General features: G+C 35.0%; 1 protein-coding gene across 3 annotated transcripts in view; it reads right to left on the bottom strand.

Moving 5' to 3' along the window:
* Positions 1-15,582, bottom strand: part of SESTD1 (SEC14 and spectrin domain containing 1) — a 96,094-nt gene that overhangs the window by 24,442 nt on the left and 56,070 nt on the right. For all 3 annotated transcript variants that reach the window (XM_084892593.1, XM_084892594.1, XM_084892595.1), the window contains 4 exons: positions 12,053-12,166; positions 10,816-10,910; positions 7,953-8,008; positions 5,165-5,376 (listed from right to left, as the gene is read on the bottom strand). In XM_084892593.1, coding sequence (XP_084748719.1) covers positions 5,165-5,376; positions 7,953-8,008; positions 10,816-10,910; positions 12,053-12,166 — 477 coding nt within the window. The remainder of the gene's footprint in view (positions 1-5,164; positions 5,377-7,952; positions 8,009-10,815; positions 10,911-12,052; positions 12,167-15,582) is intronic.

A 15,582-nucleotide genomic window follows, 5' to 3' on the forward strand; every position in this document is an offset into this window, starting at 1 on the left:
AACCACTACACGACCTCTATTTAGCTGAATTGTGCCCTCCTCCCTCCCCCACCAAAAAAAAAAAAAAAAAAATCTGTATGGTTCTAACCCTCAGTCATTCAGATGTATCCCTATTTATTTAAAGATAGGGCCTTTAAAGAAACAATTAAGTTAAAATGAGGTTATTAGGATGGGTTGTAATCTAATGACAGGTGTCTTTAAAAGGAGAGGAAATGTGGATACAGATAAAGAGGAAAATGATTTGAAGTTACGGGGAGAAGATGGTCATCGACAAGCCAAGGGAGACCTAGAACAGATCCTTCTCTCACTGTCTTCAGAAGGAATCAACCCTGCTAACACCTGGATCTTGGACTGTTAGCCTCCAGAACTGTGAGAACATGTTTTTGTTTCGTAAGTGCCCAGTATGCAGCACTTCATTGCAGCAGCCCTCGTAAGCTAATGCAACCTCTTTTCTACCACTTAAGGAACTGCTATTGCTCATCTTTTCTTCAAACACAAAATTCCCAGAGTCATCTGTACTCAAGTGTCATCACACCTTGCTCATTCCAGAGTTCATGTCAATGTGCTTCTGGCCATGCCATTCATGCCCTGTGTTCACCAATTATCTCCATCTTGTACATTCTAACCAACATGTGAAGTCTTACTCTTTTTTAGTCTTTCAGCAGCATTTGTCAGGGTTCCCAAATCCTTTCCTGAAGTGCTTTCTCTTGGCTTCCTCTGAACCCTTCTCTTCTTTATCTCTGGCCAATCATTTATTGCCTTCTCATTGCATGCTGGAGTTTCTCTTAGCTTAGTTAACAAGCCCACTTCTCATGTTCTCTCAGCTCTTTACTTGGGCAATTCTCATCCATATCCTTGCCTTTGATTATCATTCATATATCAATACAAATAACAAACAAATATGTCACCAGCCCAAACTTCTCTGATTTCTGGATCTGTTTAGGAATACCCTTCTACATTTTGCTTAGATGTCTCAAAGTCACCTCAAATTTAACATATCTAAACCCAATATCGTGATTCTCTAGACCCTTTTCCACCTACACTTAAATCTAAACATAATTGGACACCACTACCATCCATTAAGTTTTGCAAGCCATAAAAATGATTCATCTTTGATATGTTCTTTCTCACCCTTACTCCCACCACTCTCCTTTATAGTTGCAATTTTACGACTGTTTGTGTCTAACTAGAGGCCTGGTGCAAGAGATTCATGTACTAAGGGGGGGGGGGGGGGGGGGTCTGCACTGATCACCAGGGAGCAGCTCCTGCATTGAGCATCTGCTTCCTAGTGGTCAGTGTGCGTCATGGTAACTGTTGATTTGCATATTATGCTCTTATTATATAGGATTAGGCTCTGTAAAGGTGGGATCTTTGTCTATTTTACTCACCATTGTATTCCACCACCACAGTGTCACACTAATATAAACATCCACATTTGAATGAGTGAGCAAATAATTGATATTAATAGAAAACTCATTATGTGCCAAACACTACACATTTTATTATTACAATTAACTTCTTTAATCCTTGTGACACTGTACTAAGTGTGTCATATTATTACTATTATTGTTATGCTCAGTTTACTAAGAAGGAAGCTACAGCATTGAGTGGTAACAGTTCATTCCCAACTTGAAAGTAGTAGGAAAGGGTGAACCCAGATTACCTGGGTGACTTGTAAGCCACTGTTATTCCATCATTACAGTATTCCAAGATAACCCCTTAATGTAGTCCCATCATTTAAATGAAATCATTTCAGAAATAAACAATTCATAAGCTTAAATTGCATGCTGTTCTGAGTAACGTGATAAAATCTGCACTGTCCCAGTCAGGAAGTGAATCACTCCTCTATTCAACATATCCATACTAGATATGCTATCTATCATTAATCACTTAGCCTTCTTCTCAGTTGTCAGGCTATCACAGTATCATAGTGCTGTGTCCAAGTAACCCTTATTTTACTTAACAGTGGCCACAAATTGCAAGAGTAGTAGTGCTGGCTATTTGGATAGGCCAAAAAGAAGCCATAAAGTGTTCCTTTAAGTGAAAATATATGTACATATAGAGAAAAAACATAGCATATACAGATTTAGGTATTCTTCATGATTTCAGGGATCCAATGGGGGTTTTAATATTATACCCCTCACAGACATAGGGGACTATGTTACTCTCAAGCTACTTGGCTAATGTTTACTGTGTTTAATACAAGCTATCTTTAACTTACAAATATATTACACAGAAAAAGTTATATAATAGTATAATTAACTTATGTTCAGCAATCTTTGGTTTGGTTATCATGAGATGAAACCTAAATCTTTTCACCTAGAAATCAAGATCTTCCATGACCCAGCTCCTTCCTTCATTTCAAGCTTTGTACCCATGACATCCTGATAATCTGGTCAGAGGTCAACAACTGCCTTCCAATTGTGGCCTACCACTGTTTTTGTAAATAAAACTTCACTGGAGCACAGACATACACATTCATTTACATAATGCTTATGGATTACAAGGGCAGGTTAAATAGCCATAACAAAGCCAAAACATTCACTATTTGTTTTACAGAAAAAGTATGCCAACAACTAAAGTGTACTTCTAGACTAGAGTCTAATTCAATGGAAATATATACAAAAGCTGCCACTAATCGAGTACTGGGTTCTTTCAGCAAACACTTCAAAAGTGGACTTATTATTCCTGTTTCAGTAATGAAAAAACTATGGGAGAAAAATAGAGAAAGGAAAAAAAGGAAGTTAAATGAAGTTGCAGGTGGCTAAATAATATAGCCATGATCACACACCAAAAAAAAATATAAGAATTGGGATTCAGAATATGCTCTCTGAACTATTTTGCTCTATGATTCAAAAGCCAAAAATTTCCCACAGTGCTTTACTGCTTCCTTTTTCTTCAATAAAGCTTGGACTTTCATGCTGCTATTATTTATTCATGCTGTTCTTTATCCTTCACAAAATGCCAAATTCTTTTAAACCAAAAGGAGATGCCTAGTTTAAAAGATGTCCACACATGCTTGGAGGACAAGCTCAAATTCCACCTACTCCACTAAATGTTCCTAGATTACCTGCAACCAGAGGAATCATCCCTCCTATACATACCCATAGCACATCAGTCATGCCCCAGTGACATTTAACATTCTATCCCCTTAAGTTTAATGACAGCAAAAGGCAAGTGTACCTTTATATCCTATATAATAAGCACTTCATAAATAATTACCTAGTAAATGTAATAAAAAAACATTTCTAATCTGAATGTTTAAGTAAAATATTTTAAGATTTATCTCTTAATAATTCAACATGAAAATTCAGAATGTAATTTAAATAACAGAAATGTCTTCCTTGGCATTGATTTTTTAATTATAAAAGGAACTAAAAAGTTATAAATATTAAATACACTTAAAAATTTCTATCAGTTTCATATAATAAAATTTAATATTATAATTGTTTATATTACATTTTATCACTTCACTCGGATAGAGAAACTAAATGCTCAAATTAACGAAACACTAACAAATTATTAAAAAGAAATCAAATATCAATAATATGTTATCCTATCTAATGAAGATGTAATATGCAAATTGACTGTCACTCCGACACAAGATGGCTGCCCCCGTGTGGTCAAAGATCACCACTCCATGTGGACACAAGATGGCCACCACAAGATGGCTGGCAGGGGAGGGCAGTTGTGGGCAATCAGGCCAGCAGGGAAGGGTAGTTGGGAGGGACCAAGCCTGCAGGGGAAGGCAGCTGAGGGGGACCAGGCCTGCAGGGGAGAGGAATTAGGGGCAATCAAGCCAGTAGGAAAGGGCAGTTAGGGTTGACCAGACTGGCAGGAGAGGGCAGATGGGGGTGACCTGGCCGGCAGGGGAGGGCTGTTAGGGGCAATCATGCCGACAGGGGAGGGCAGTTAGGGCAACCAGGCTGCCAAGGGAGGGAAGTTAGGTCTGACTGGACCAGCAGGGGAGGGCAGTTGGGGGCGATGACCTGTAGGGGAGGGCAGTTAGGGGCAGCCAGGCCTGCAGGGGAGGGTAGTTGGGGGCGACCAAGCCTGCAGGGGAGGACAGTTAGGGGTGACCAGGCTGGCAGGGGAGGATAGTTAGGGATGACCAGGCCTTCAGGGAAGGGTAGTTAGGGCAATCAGGCTAGTAGGGGAGCAGTTAGGGGATGATCAGGCTGGCAAGCAGAGGTGGTAAGGGGCAATCAGGCAGGCAGGCAGGCGAGCAGTTTGGAGCCAGCAATCCTGGATTGTGAGAGAGATGTCTGACTGCCAGGTGGGATTGGGCCTAAACGGGCAGTTGGACATCCCTTGAGGGGTCCCAGATTGGAGAGGTTGCAGGCTGGACTGAGGGACACACACATTCGCGTGCACACACACGCGCACACAAATTTCATGCACCGGGCCTCTAGATTATAAGAATGCAGAGACCACAGATGTTTCCACCTAGTTATTTTTGAAGTTCATTTTGATAGCATGAACTGAATGCTCAATGCCATCACTGTAGAAAAAATATATTCTTAATATAAATACTATTTGTAAAAATATACATTATTTTTTAAATATATATATTTTATTGATTTTTTTTACAGAGAGGAAGAGAGAGGGATAGAGAGTTAGAAACATCGATGAGAGACATCAATCAGCTGCCTCCCGCACACCCCTCACTGGGGATGTGCCCACAACCAAAGCACATGCCCCTGATCAGAATCGAACCCAGGGCACCTCAGTCCACAGGCCGACACTCTATCCACTGAGCCAAACCGGCTTTGGCTACATTATTTTTTAAAAAATATATTTTATTGACTTTTTACAGTGAGTAAGGGAGAGGGATAGACAGTTAGAAACATTGATGAGAGAGAAACATTGATCAGCTGCCTCCTGCACACCCCTAATGGGGATGTGCCTGCAACCAGGGTACATGCCCTTGACTGGAATCGAACCTGGGACCCTTCAATCTGCAGGCTGATGCACTATCCACTGAGCCAAACCAGTTTCAGCAAAATATACATAATTTGAAAGCTAAGTTTGATTTGATGTCTAAGGTTCTCCATACAGTATAATAATGCCTGGCATAAAATCAGTCACAAAGTAGAAATTATGTTTAAAAAAACACAACACTGATAAATAAAAAGAGTTAAATATATTCAAATCAGGCACCTACCTGCATCACCTTCTGTTGAATCTCTTCCAATTGTGTACGCTTACTACGTTGTCTACAAACTTCCTGGTAGCGGGTATATTGCTCTCTCAGGGAATCTAATAACTTCATAACCTGTGGCTGTGCGAGCAGTTCATCATCCATAGGAGACCATGACACTCCTCCATCTGAGCCATTAAACCGACGCTGCTGCAATTCGGATAACAATTCATGCCCTTTATGGATAAAAGATACTTATAATTAATATCCATAAAGAAATACAATTCTCTCAATTCTAGTCCCATATTTTTAGAGCCTATCAACCTTATGTCTATCTACCTAACAGGTCTTAAGTACTCACATGGAATTTTAAAATTTATATAGAAACAGAAAACTGCATATATGTACGTATAATATATACAACATAGTATATTTATATGCTATTTCATATATCATGAATATATATTCTAAATATGCAATACTGTATAGTAATTTTATGGTATATTTACATATTTAATCTATATTTATCATATTCATCTTATTGATGGATTCATTGCTCAGAATACTGTACTAACCAATTCTCTTTTCCTGTGAGTACAATTACACTCTGGAATTTCTGTCTGATGGTACTAATCAATACTAAGTACTATGTTGTATGATTTTAGTATTAATCCATACCCTTAATTATAGCTCCTAAAAGAAAAGTTGATGTTGTAACAAATGTACGATTGCAATAAAGATAGCTAGTCCTTATTATTGGTAGAAAATAATATATAAACAACTTTTACTTATGGGATTCCCCACAATATATTAGTGGGAATCATGAGAAGCCAAAGAATATCCAGTCTAATAAAGAAAATCTGCTCATTCCTGAGAAATTAGAAATGCAGAATATGCAACGTGTAAAGCTGTAAGTATCCTAACAATTTCAAAGGTAAATAAATTAACAAATTGTTTTTCCAGGGTACTACTACCCTGTTTCCCCGTATTAATTTTTTCTTCCAAAGTTGCGCTAGGTCTTATTTTCGGAGGATGTCTTATTTTCGGGGAAACACGGTATTTCAACTATTATTTAGTGATCAAAAAAAAAAAAAAATGCAGATATTTAAATTCTTTTGTTTTCACCTTTATTCAGGAACATGTCCTAAATTTAAATGGCTTTTAATATATAGAAACAAAACTTCTAATTTAATTTGGAGGTATTCACAATTTCTAAAAAAATATCCAAGATTGTTCCAAACTTCTCTATTTTATACTCTCCCTGTTTTAAAAGTAAACAGCATATAATAAAGGACTTAGTGGCACATAAACAAGGAATTGTTTCAAATCTAGAGCAACGCTGTATTCCAGCCTAAATTTATCTCTAGTTGTTTCTCAGATTCTAGAACATACTGAAGTTCTTTTAAATAATAATACCTTGATTTTATTTCTAATGTATTTTCTAATAATAGATCATAATTCTAATTCTGCCTTGTAAAAAGGCACTGTTCTCACCGAAACCGGTTTGGCTCAGTGGTAGAGCCTCAGTCTGTAGACTGAAGGGTCCCAGGTTCGATTCCGGTCAAGGGCATGTACATTGGTTGCAGGCGCATCCCCGGTGGGGGGTGTGCAAGAGGCAGCTGGTCGATGTTTCTCTCTCATTGACGTTTCTAGCTCTCTATCTCTCTCCCTTCCTCTCTGTGAAATATCAATAAAATATATATATATTTTTTTTTAAAGGCACTGTTCTCATAGCACTTTACATGTTATCTTATTTATCCTTTACCACACACACCCAGTCAAGTGTAGGTACTGTTATCATCCCAATGTTAAGATGAGAAACTGAGGCATGAAAAAGTTAAGTAACTTATTATGTAGGTTATACAGCTAGTAAGATTAGAGTTGAGACTTGAGCAGTTTGGTTTCCAAGTATTGCCTTTGAAATCATTATGTGGTGCTGCTTCTCTAACAGAAATGGAAAATATTAAAGGAATTGTCAAAGTAAAAAGATAAATATATTCTGATCATAATAGCTTTTATGAATTTACATATACAGTACATACCATGCAACAATGAACACACACTATGTTCAAGACCATTACAAGGTGCCAAGTGTTTTTTACGTAGATGACTTTAAAACAGTATAGCAGTGGTGCTGGATTTAGTCCTATTTTTAGTGCTATGGTAATAAAGCTTAATAGTTACTTGATCTTGAGCAAGTTTTTTAATATCCCTAAGCCTTGTCTTCCTTAAGTACAAAATAGAGAAAATAATCCTAATTATCTCAAGGGATTGTTAGAAGGATGAAATAATAAAAAAAATAAAAAAATAAAAAAAACAACCACCCACAAATAATTACAGTGTTAGAGTAAGTTTTTAATAATCCTCATAGCAACCCCATATAATAGAAATTTTTATCTCCACTTTACAGATAAGAAAATAAACCCAAGTATTTCAAGGGAGAGTTAATTTAACAATTTATCTTTATTAATACTTTCAATATTATGGAGTACATTAACAGCTCGGTTAAATCAAATTATCAGTTTGAAAAATTTCCCTGTAAGTTTCTACCACATAATACAGAGTAATTCATCACTTAAATCATCAATAGTTCTCCAACTTAATCAAAACACTATATAACAAACCAATTTTACCATAGGTTAATTGACATAAATAAGAGCTAGGTTCCTACAGCATCTCCTAACATTATAACAAAATTATGTTATTCAAGGACCAGCTACACATGCTCAACCAATGTTTATTTCATGACTCAATCAATATATGATTAGTTTATTGGATTATGATTATTGATCAGTATGTTTTTTCATCTTACCTGTCTGAAGAACTGTTTCAGGATCAACTGATGGAAGGAAATTTAAATCCACAGACCTGGCAAGCACCAAAAGAGTAATTTTTTTTTTTTTAAGCTGTATTTCTACCCATATAATTAAAGAAAATCCTTCATATATACATATTAAAACAGAACAGCTAAAGTATGAAAATCTAAGGAATACTGTTCTACATTTTATTTCTCTAAAGCATTAGGAAACCCATTAGAGTTAACTAAATACTCATCCCCGCAAAAATATCTATGTGATAAATCACAAAATATGCTACTGAGAAAAATAGTTTATTATTATTAACTAGAGGCCTGGTGCACAAAATTCGTGGGCTTGAGGGGGGTCCCTCAGCCCAGCCTGTGCCCTCTCGCAGCCCAGAGCCCATGGGAGATGTCCAACTTCTGCCTTAGGGGAGGAAGCCTAAGCTGTCAGTCGGACATCCTTAGCACTGCAGCGGAGGTGGGAGAGGCTCCTGCCACTGCCGCAGCCATGAGTCCAGCTTCTGGCTGAGTGGTGCTCCTCCTGGAGCGCACTTACCACCAAGGGGAAGCTCCTGCATTGAGCATCTGCCCCTGGTGGTCAGTGTGTGTCATAGCAACTGGTCATTCCACCATTCGGTTGATTTGCATATTAGCCTTTTATTATATAGGATTATGATGCTATTTCAAATATATCAAAGAAATCCATTTTAGTAGTTTTCACTGGATATTTGTTTCAAAATGAAATTGCTAATTATGTAATAACCCAGAAATGTTAACATTAAAAAACCCAATGTAGTCATCTGCCAACAATCAAAAGTTTACTTGCCCACAGCAACCTCGGAGAACTGCAAATATTCTCATATTTGTGGGTGTGTGTGTGTCCCTTGCAATTGTACTCTCTTCCCTGTACTAATTATGCTTCATGAGGTGGACCATGGACTTTATAAACACACTTGGGAAGTAGAAGATAAGTGAAAGATTGTGTAATGACAAAGCAAAGCCTTGGACCCTGCTGCTGTAACCAGGAAGTCTTGCTCTAAATCTCTCACTTTTGTCAACTGATCCAGGCATTTGGACCTTATTTGGCTCAATGCCTTCTGAGGGCTGACATAAAGGTGATAAAAGTTTGTAAGGGGAGGACTTTACTATCTGGGATTTTGGTGACTAAGCAATACACTTTGAGTTGCTTTAGGAGAGACTGACAAATATAACATCCTATATAATAAAACCCTAATATGCAAATAGACCGAATGGCCAAATGACCAGTCTCTATGATGCGCACTGACCACCAGGGGACAGATGCTCAATGCCCACAGGGGGAGTGCTGCTCAGCCAGAAGCCAGGCTCATGGCTGGTGAGTTTAAGAGCGGTGGCAGGAGCCTCTCCCGCTTCAGCAGCAGTGCTAAGGAGCCCTTGGGGGTGTCTGGCTAAGCCGTCAAGTGGACATCCCCCGAGGACTCCTGGACTGTGAGAGGGCGCAGGCTGTCCTCCCTCAGTGCACAAATGCCATGCTCTGGCCCTCTAGATTTATATAACACATTTATATATTAATGCGAATCAACATTTCCCAAAATAATTTCCAAATTGAACAAGATATTATTAGATGGGGGAAAAAAGGGTGACACTTGAACATAAACACAAGAAGTTCAAGAGAAACACTTTGTTTTTGTTTTTACTGCAATGCTTTCTCAGCATTAAACCTTCTGACTATAAACTCATTTCTATAGGCACTCTTTTGGCATGCTGAGACACAGGACTTTAAGAAACATCAAACTTACTCTGCTATACTATTGAGAGATAGAAGTTTGGCTAATTTTTATCAAATAACTTGTGTGAGGTTTTCAATACCTGAGCCATAGCATATATATACAGACACATATTTACATTTTACATTTCTATAATGCACCAATAGGATAGTAATGTTCCTAAATGTTTAACCTTAATGACATTTACATTTAAACCATTTGTTTTCACATTTTTACTTTGTTTTAATTAAGAATTGGTGTTATACAATGACCCTCTCATATCCCTCTTTTCATTTCAGTTGATTGGTATGTAACTATATTTGAATTCACAGAATATCAAGATGATTTTTTTATAGGTTCTATTGTATTTGTAAGGCTAGATTCAAAAGAGACAAAGTACTGATTCTTTCAAATTTCCTAATGAAAAATTACTGTTCTAGTGACTACTTTGTTATTGAGAGATCAGAAAGAGTTCATTTGCATCCTGAAATGCTTTTTACCTTGGGAGAGTGACTTGGTCTACCAACAGAAAAATGAAAACTGCAAAGGTTCCCAAGCTCAATGGAAACCCATTAAAATGATTTATCTAAGTAATACATTTAAATAATACAACTGAACAATTACTTTATCTAGTGTCATAAAATACTAAATTCTCCAAGTTGAACTCATGAGTATCACATACTTTATAAGGTTATGGGAGTTCTATAAGCCAGGCATGTAAGTGCTAATGTATTTAAATAAGGTCACATTACATTTATTTCAAGCTGCAACCTTTTCCATATTCTTTATAAGCAAAGTAGAATTCTAAAAAGGTAAAAAATTGTTTCATTTGGAAAACATTTCCTTGCCAATGAATATTTTACACTGTGTCAGAAAAAAGTAAAACTGTTACTATTCATCAAATAAAATCTTTTGTAAAGAAACTTCTATTCAAATCAGTAAAATTTGCATATAAAGTAATTTCTCAAAAATTAAAAAAAAAATAAACTTAATTCAACTTTTGTATGCAACTTTTATTGAATGGAGACTTGCTTACCTTAGTTCTTTTAGCTTGCATTGACAATACAGTTTCTTTTATCAGGTTAATCATAGCTTTGCAAGGGTATAATTTCATGACTCTGGCCACCTACCTTTCTTTCTCTTGATTTCCTTTATCACTTCCATTGTTAATCAAAGCAAGTTCATCTAATAATGATGTAGATTCCTTTGTAAACTTCTCAAAAACCTACAATATGAAATGTTATTAACATATTAAGAATAATATGTTAGTATTATTCTAATTAAAAGTTAGTATGTACTAAAGGATTTTCAGTTAAGAGCAAGAGAATTAGCCAGAAAGGTTTCTCCTTCCCCCTCTGGATGTCACGTAGTACAATTCAACCATCAGAGCACAACAGTGTACAGGAGAGAAGACTCAACCACTCCCTGAAAAAATGAATAGTTTTAATGGATAAGAAATTCTTAAAACTTAAATACATTAAGAAATTATTTTCATTCTTCAATCAGCAAGTTTATCTGTATTCCTACATTTCCTTGAGAAACATCTGCATCCATAATAGCTTTAACTGCATGAATATTATTTAGAAAAGTTTTAATTCTCTACTTCCAGTTATGGAACATTTCTTTGTTATTCTATTATCAATCCTTACTGGTTGCATGTAATGGTTAAAGAATTTTACATACAAGCATACAGCATAAAAATAAATTAGTTACAATTTTAACATGAGTTCTTAAAATATTTCTTAGAAGGGATTTGGGCAAGTCCAATTAACATAAAGTAGACTTGTCTGAAAACATTGTTTAAATATGATGGAAATAGAATTGGTTTTCCATTCCGAAATATCCAAAAGTTCATTATTTTTAATAAAATTAGCATATAATCTAAACAGAGTTAATATATTTATTATTTTAGTCCCCCACAGTTTGGTTAAATAATGCTATATTACACAGAGTACCAGATTTCAGAAATCTGGCAAAGAAGATACATTTTCAGAATCAGACCACAACTTGTCAAATTGCTATCCAATTCAAATTGATGTTTAAATATTTTCTCTGAGAAAGGTATATAACTAGATTACTTCCCAAGAAATTATGCTACTTCTGTTCTACTTAGAAGATTTACAACTTTAACTAGCAATACTGCTACCAATGACAACAATAATAGCTAACATTTGTGAATCTGACTCCAAAGTATTTGCCTACAAATACTATACTATCATGTGATATACATTATATTTCTTCATTTTTATAAAAGGGAAAACAATCTACATTTTAATTAATTATATTTTAGTTGATGAAAACAGTGAAGTTATCAAAATATATCTTATTTACATGTATTAACATTTTATCTCATTGTAATATACCAACCAGCCTCTTATTTAACCAGTCCATGTGATCGTAAGTGAGACTTCCACCAAAATCTTCCGTTAACTGACATGGTTCTATATAACGAGTCAATTTATTAGCAGACACTAAAATAACCTATAAAGGTAAAAAGAAAAGAAACATTTAGTAAGCCACTTTTTATGGCCATGAAAGTAATGAGGAAGTAAAATTAGGATAAACTATGCAATATTGTTTCCAATATGATATATCAGTTATTTAATACAACAACATTTAAAATCAATTCAATAAATTGTGGACATTACTAAGAAATATGCGATCATTAACTGTTTATAGTATCATATTTTAAAAGAGCAAGGGACACTAGAGCAGCTTGGTTTAAATATTTTCAAATTTTATCAATATTAATAATTTCTTTGTGATAAAAATCAGCTCCTTTACTAAATATTTTCAGCAAAGAATTTTCATGTGGCCTTAAACTTAGCTAAGCACACTAAAATGATAAGCACAAATGAATAATAAATCTGGCAATCAAAAATTACACACTTTATTGTATTCTTGGCTTATACTCTGTAATAAAGAATTAACAAGTCTATCATTTCATTATAATTTGTGAAAAGCTAATAAGAAAAATCAAACTTGATGAATATAAAAATTATACAAAGTTTCTCTAACATTCTTTTGATTATATATTAACAAAACATGTCCCTGTAATGGTAGAGTAAAACTTGGGATATACTAATATTTAGTTTGAAAATCAGAACTAAAATGTAGAGCAATCAGAGAGTTCATAAACTTGAAAATCATGTTAAAAAGGTAATCTTTTCACGCTAAACTTTAAAAGATTTCAAATAGAAATTATGGAATCATCTAAGAGACCACTGTAGAACTAAATAAACTTTCAGTGAATATACACATGAATAAAAAAAATACATGGGAGAAAGGTATTGAAATGGTAGTACTGAAGCAAAAATAAGACATTAAGACATGAATTTAAATTTACACACACAAAAAAGACTTGATAAGAAGAAAATAAAAACAATGTGTCAAGCTGGAGGGAATACCATTCTCAGCCAGATAATCTATAAAATTATGGCTTTTCTGTAACTCCTCAGAAGGCACAGAGAAACCAACTAGTCTAAAAAAAAAAAAAAAAAAAAGGGACAGGGGTCACAGATCCCTGTTGTCCTTAACAAAATGGAATTCTTGGGAAGGAAGATGTGAGAGAGAAAAGTTGCCCTTATAGTCTTCAATTTGAATTGGAAACATCTGTTTAAACTCATGACATACTTGATCTTAAATAAAAACATACACTTACATACACAAATTTTCTAATTCTGTCCACTGACAGGTTAGAAATGATGACCAATTCTGTAAACATACACACTCCTAGCATCCAAATGACTCCAAATACCATTCCCCACTTTAAAGAATCAACTCTCCTTGCTTGGAGAAATGCCAGATCTGGAAATACACATGCTGAGCTTGGGATGTCTCATCCAGATATAGAGGTTATCAAAGACTACTAGGGTTGTGCCAAAAAGTCCTGAAAAGGTTTCCACTGGTCAAGATACAATAATTTGCATAACAATAAGAATAATAAACGTGGTATTTTAAAATGTCAGTATGTTTAACTCAATGAGATCATACTTATAAAATCAGGATATAAAGGGGGGAAAAGTATCTAACCTTTTATATAGCAACAATACCACTGCGTAAATAATAAATGAGGTTCAGTTTCTCATTATAGAAGTATTCTAGCTAGTAAATAAAGAAATAATAATAGAACTAGAACATCATCTTTTTAAATCTTTAATAAATTAAGGGATCTAGGCACTGAACATCAATGGTCGCTAACATCAAAAAAAAAAAAAAAAAAGATAACTATTATGAGACTCATGATCAATGAACAGCCTTGGAAAAGGAAATGAATTCTGAATCTAATCAATTGTCTAAATCCAACTGTCAATTTATGGAAATACAAAGATTTGAGAAGGCAAAAGAATATGTTAACTACACCACAGAGATACTCCTGGCAATGAAAAACTCCATAGGACAAACAACCTGTTCACTTCAAGGGGGGGAAAAAAATGATAAGAAAATAGAAAGAGAAATACAAAATCCCACAACAAATAAGAGAATTATGTATTCCTTTAAAACAATCATAAAATATTTTTTTAAAATGACTGTATATCACACCATAAAGAAAGCCTAGGTACATTAAAAAAAAAAACTGCAATGAAATTAAGGTAGGACTCAATCAAATCAGAAATTAACAAAATTAAAAAAACTTATCCACTTGGAAAGGCATCTCAACCAATCACAACTTATGGACATTGTTTAATTCCTGTTACAAATAAACCAATGTATACCTTAATTTATACATAAATTTCAAAATATAGTAATTATAAATAATATTCGCCGAAACCGGTTTGGCTCAGTGGATAGAGCGTCAGCCTGCGGACTGTAGGATCCCGAATTCGATACCGGTCAAGGGCATGTAAGCTGGTTACGGGCGCATCCCCAGTGGGGGGAGTGCAGGAGGCAGCTGATCGATGATTCTCTCTCATCGATGTTTCTAACTCTCTATCCCTCTCTCTTCCTCTCTGTAAAAAGTCAATAAAATGTATTTTTTAATTATAAATAATATTCTGTATAGAACCAAATCTTTTTATAACATTTACCAAATAATGACAAATTTGAAACCAATTGACTCTTAGATATTAAAGGATTTTTTTTTAAGGCATGATAATGGGTATTGGGTTATAGTTTTTATAGTCTTTATGTTTTAGAGACACACAATAAAAGATTTATTTATAAATTAATTGAAATATCTTCAATTTCATTAATTATAATACCCTCAGTTTTCCCTGAGCAAAGTGGCTGAGGGTAAGGATGATGCAGGAAGAACCATGGATTGATCGTTGTTGAAACTAGACACAGGAATACAGAGAGTTCATTATTTACTTAAAAACAAAAATAATTATTTGTGTTAATCTTTCTTTTAAAACAATCTTCCCAGAAAGAAAATACCAGGCCTACCCAGTTTACAAGTGAGTTTTAAAAATCAAATAAATTTTCAGTAGCTAAGAAGTATTTTATTAACTAACTATGTTGTGAAAGTTTGTGTGTGATGCTGCAAGTACACCAGACCTCGAACCAGCTTCAATTCTGGCCCTGCTCTGTACTAGCCCTGAGATTTCTAGTTAAGTCCTGTGAAGTCTGGAAGCCTCCCTCAGTGGTCTCCTCCTGTAAAATCAGCACATTTGTCCTGATGACCTATAAGCTATTTGCTTAGCTTCACAGTCTAAGAAGCTTCATTTAAATTTAAAAAAACTCAAAGAACAGGCCATTTCTTAATTAAATGCTTTCATCAGATAATAAAAATAAAGGAAAACCCTCAACTTATTTTGAGACTAAACTAACAGATACCCAAGGATAACTTGAGAAAAGACCATATGATTTAAATATTTTCGTTAGCCAATATCAAGTGGTAACAAGGCATAGAGCAGCAGAAACTCTTAGACACCACAAGTGGATATACAAATTAAAAT

This window comes from Pipistrellus hanaki (genome assembly GCF_964339955.1).
Source record: "Pipistrellus hanaki genome assembly, chromosome: 8".
Lineage (NCBI taxonomy): Eukaryota > Metazoa > Chordata > Mammalia > Chiroptera > Vespertilionidae > Pipistrellus > Pipistrellus hanaki.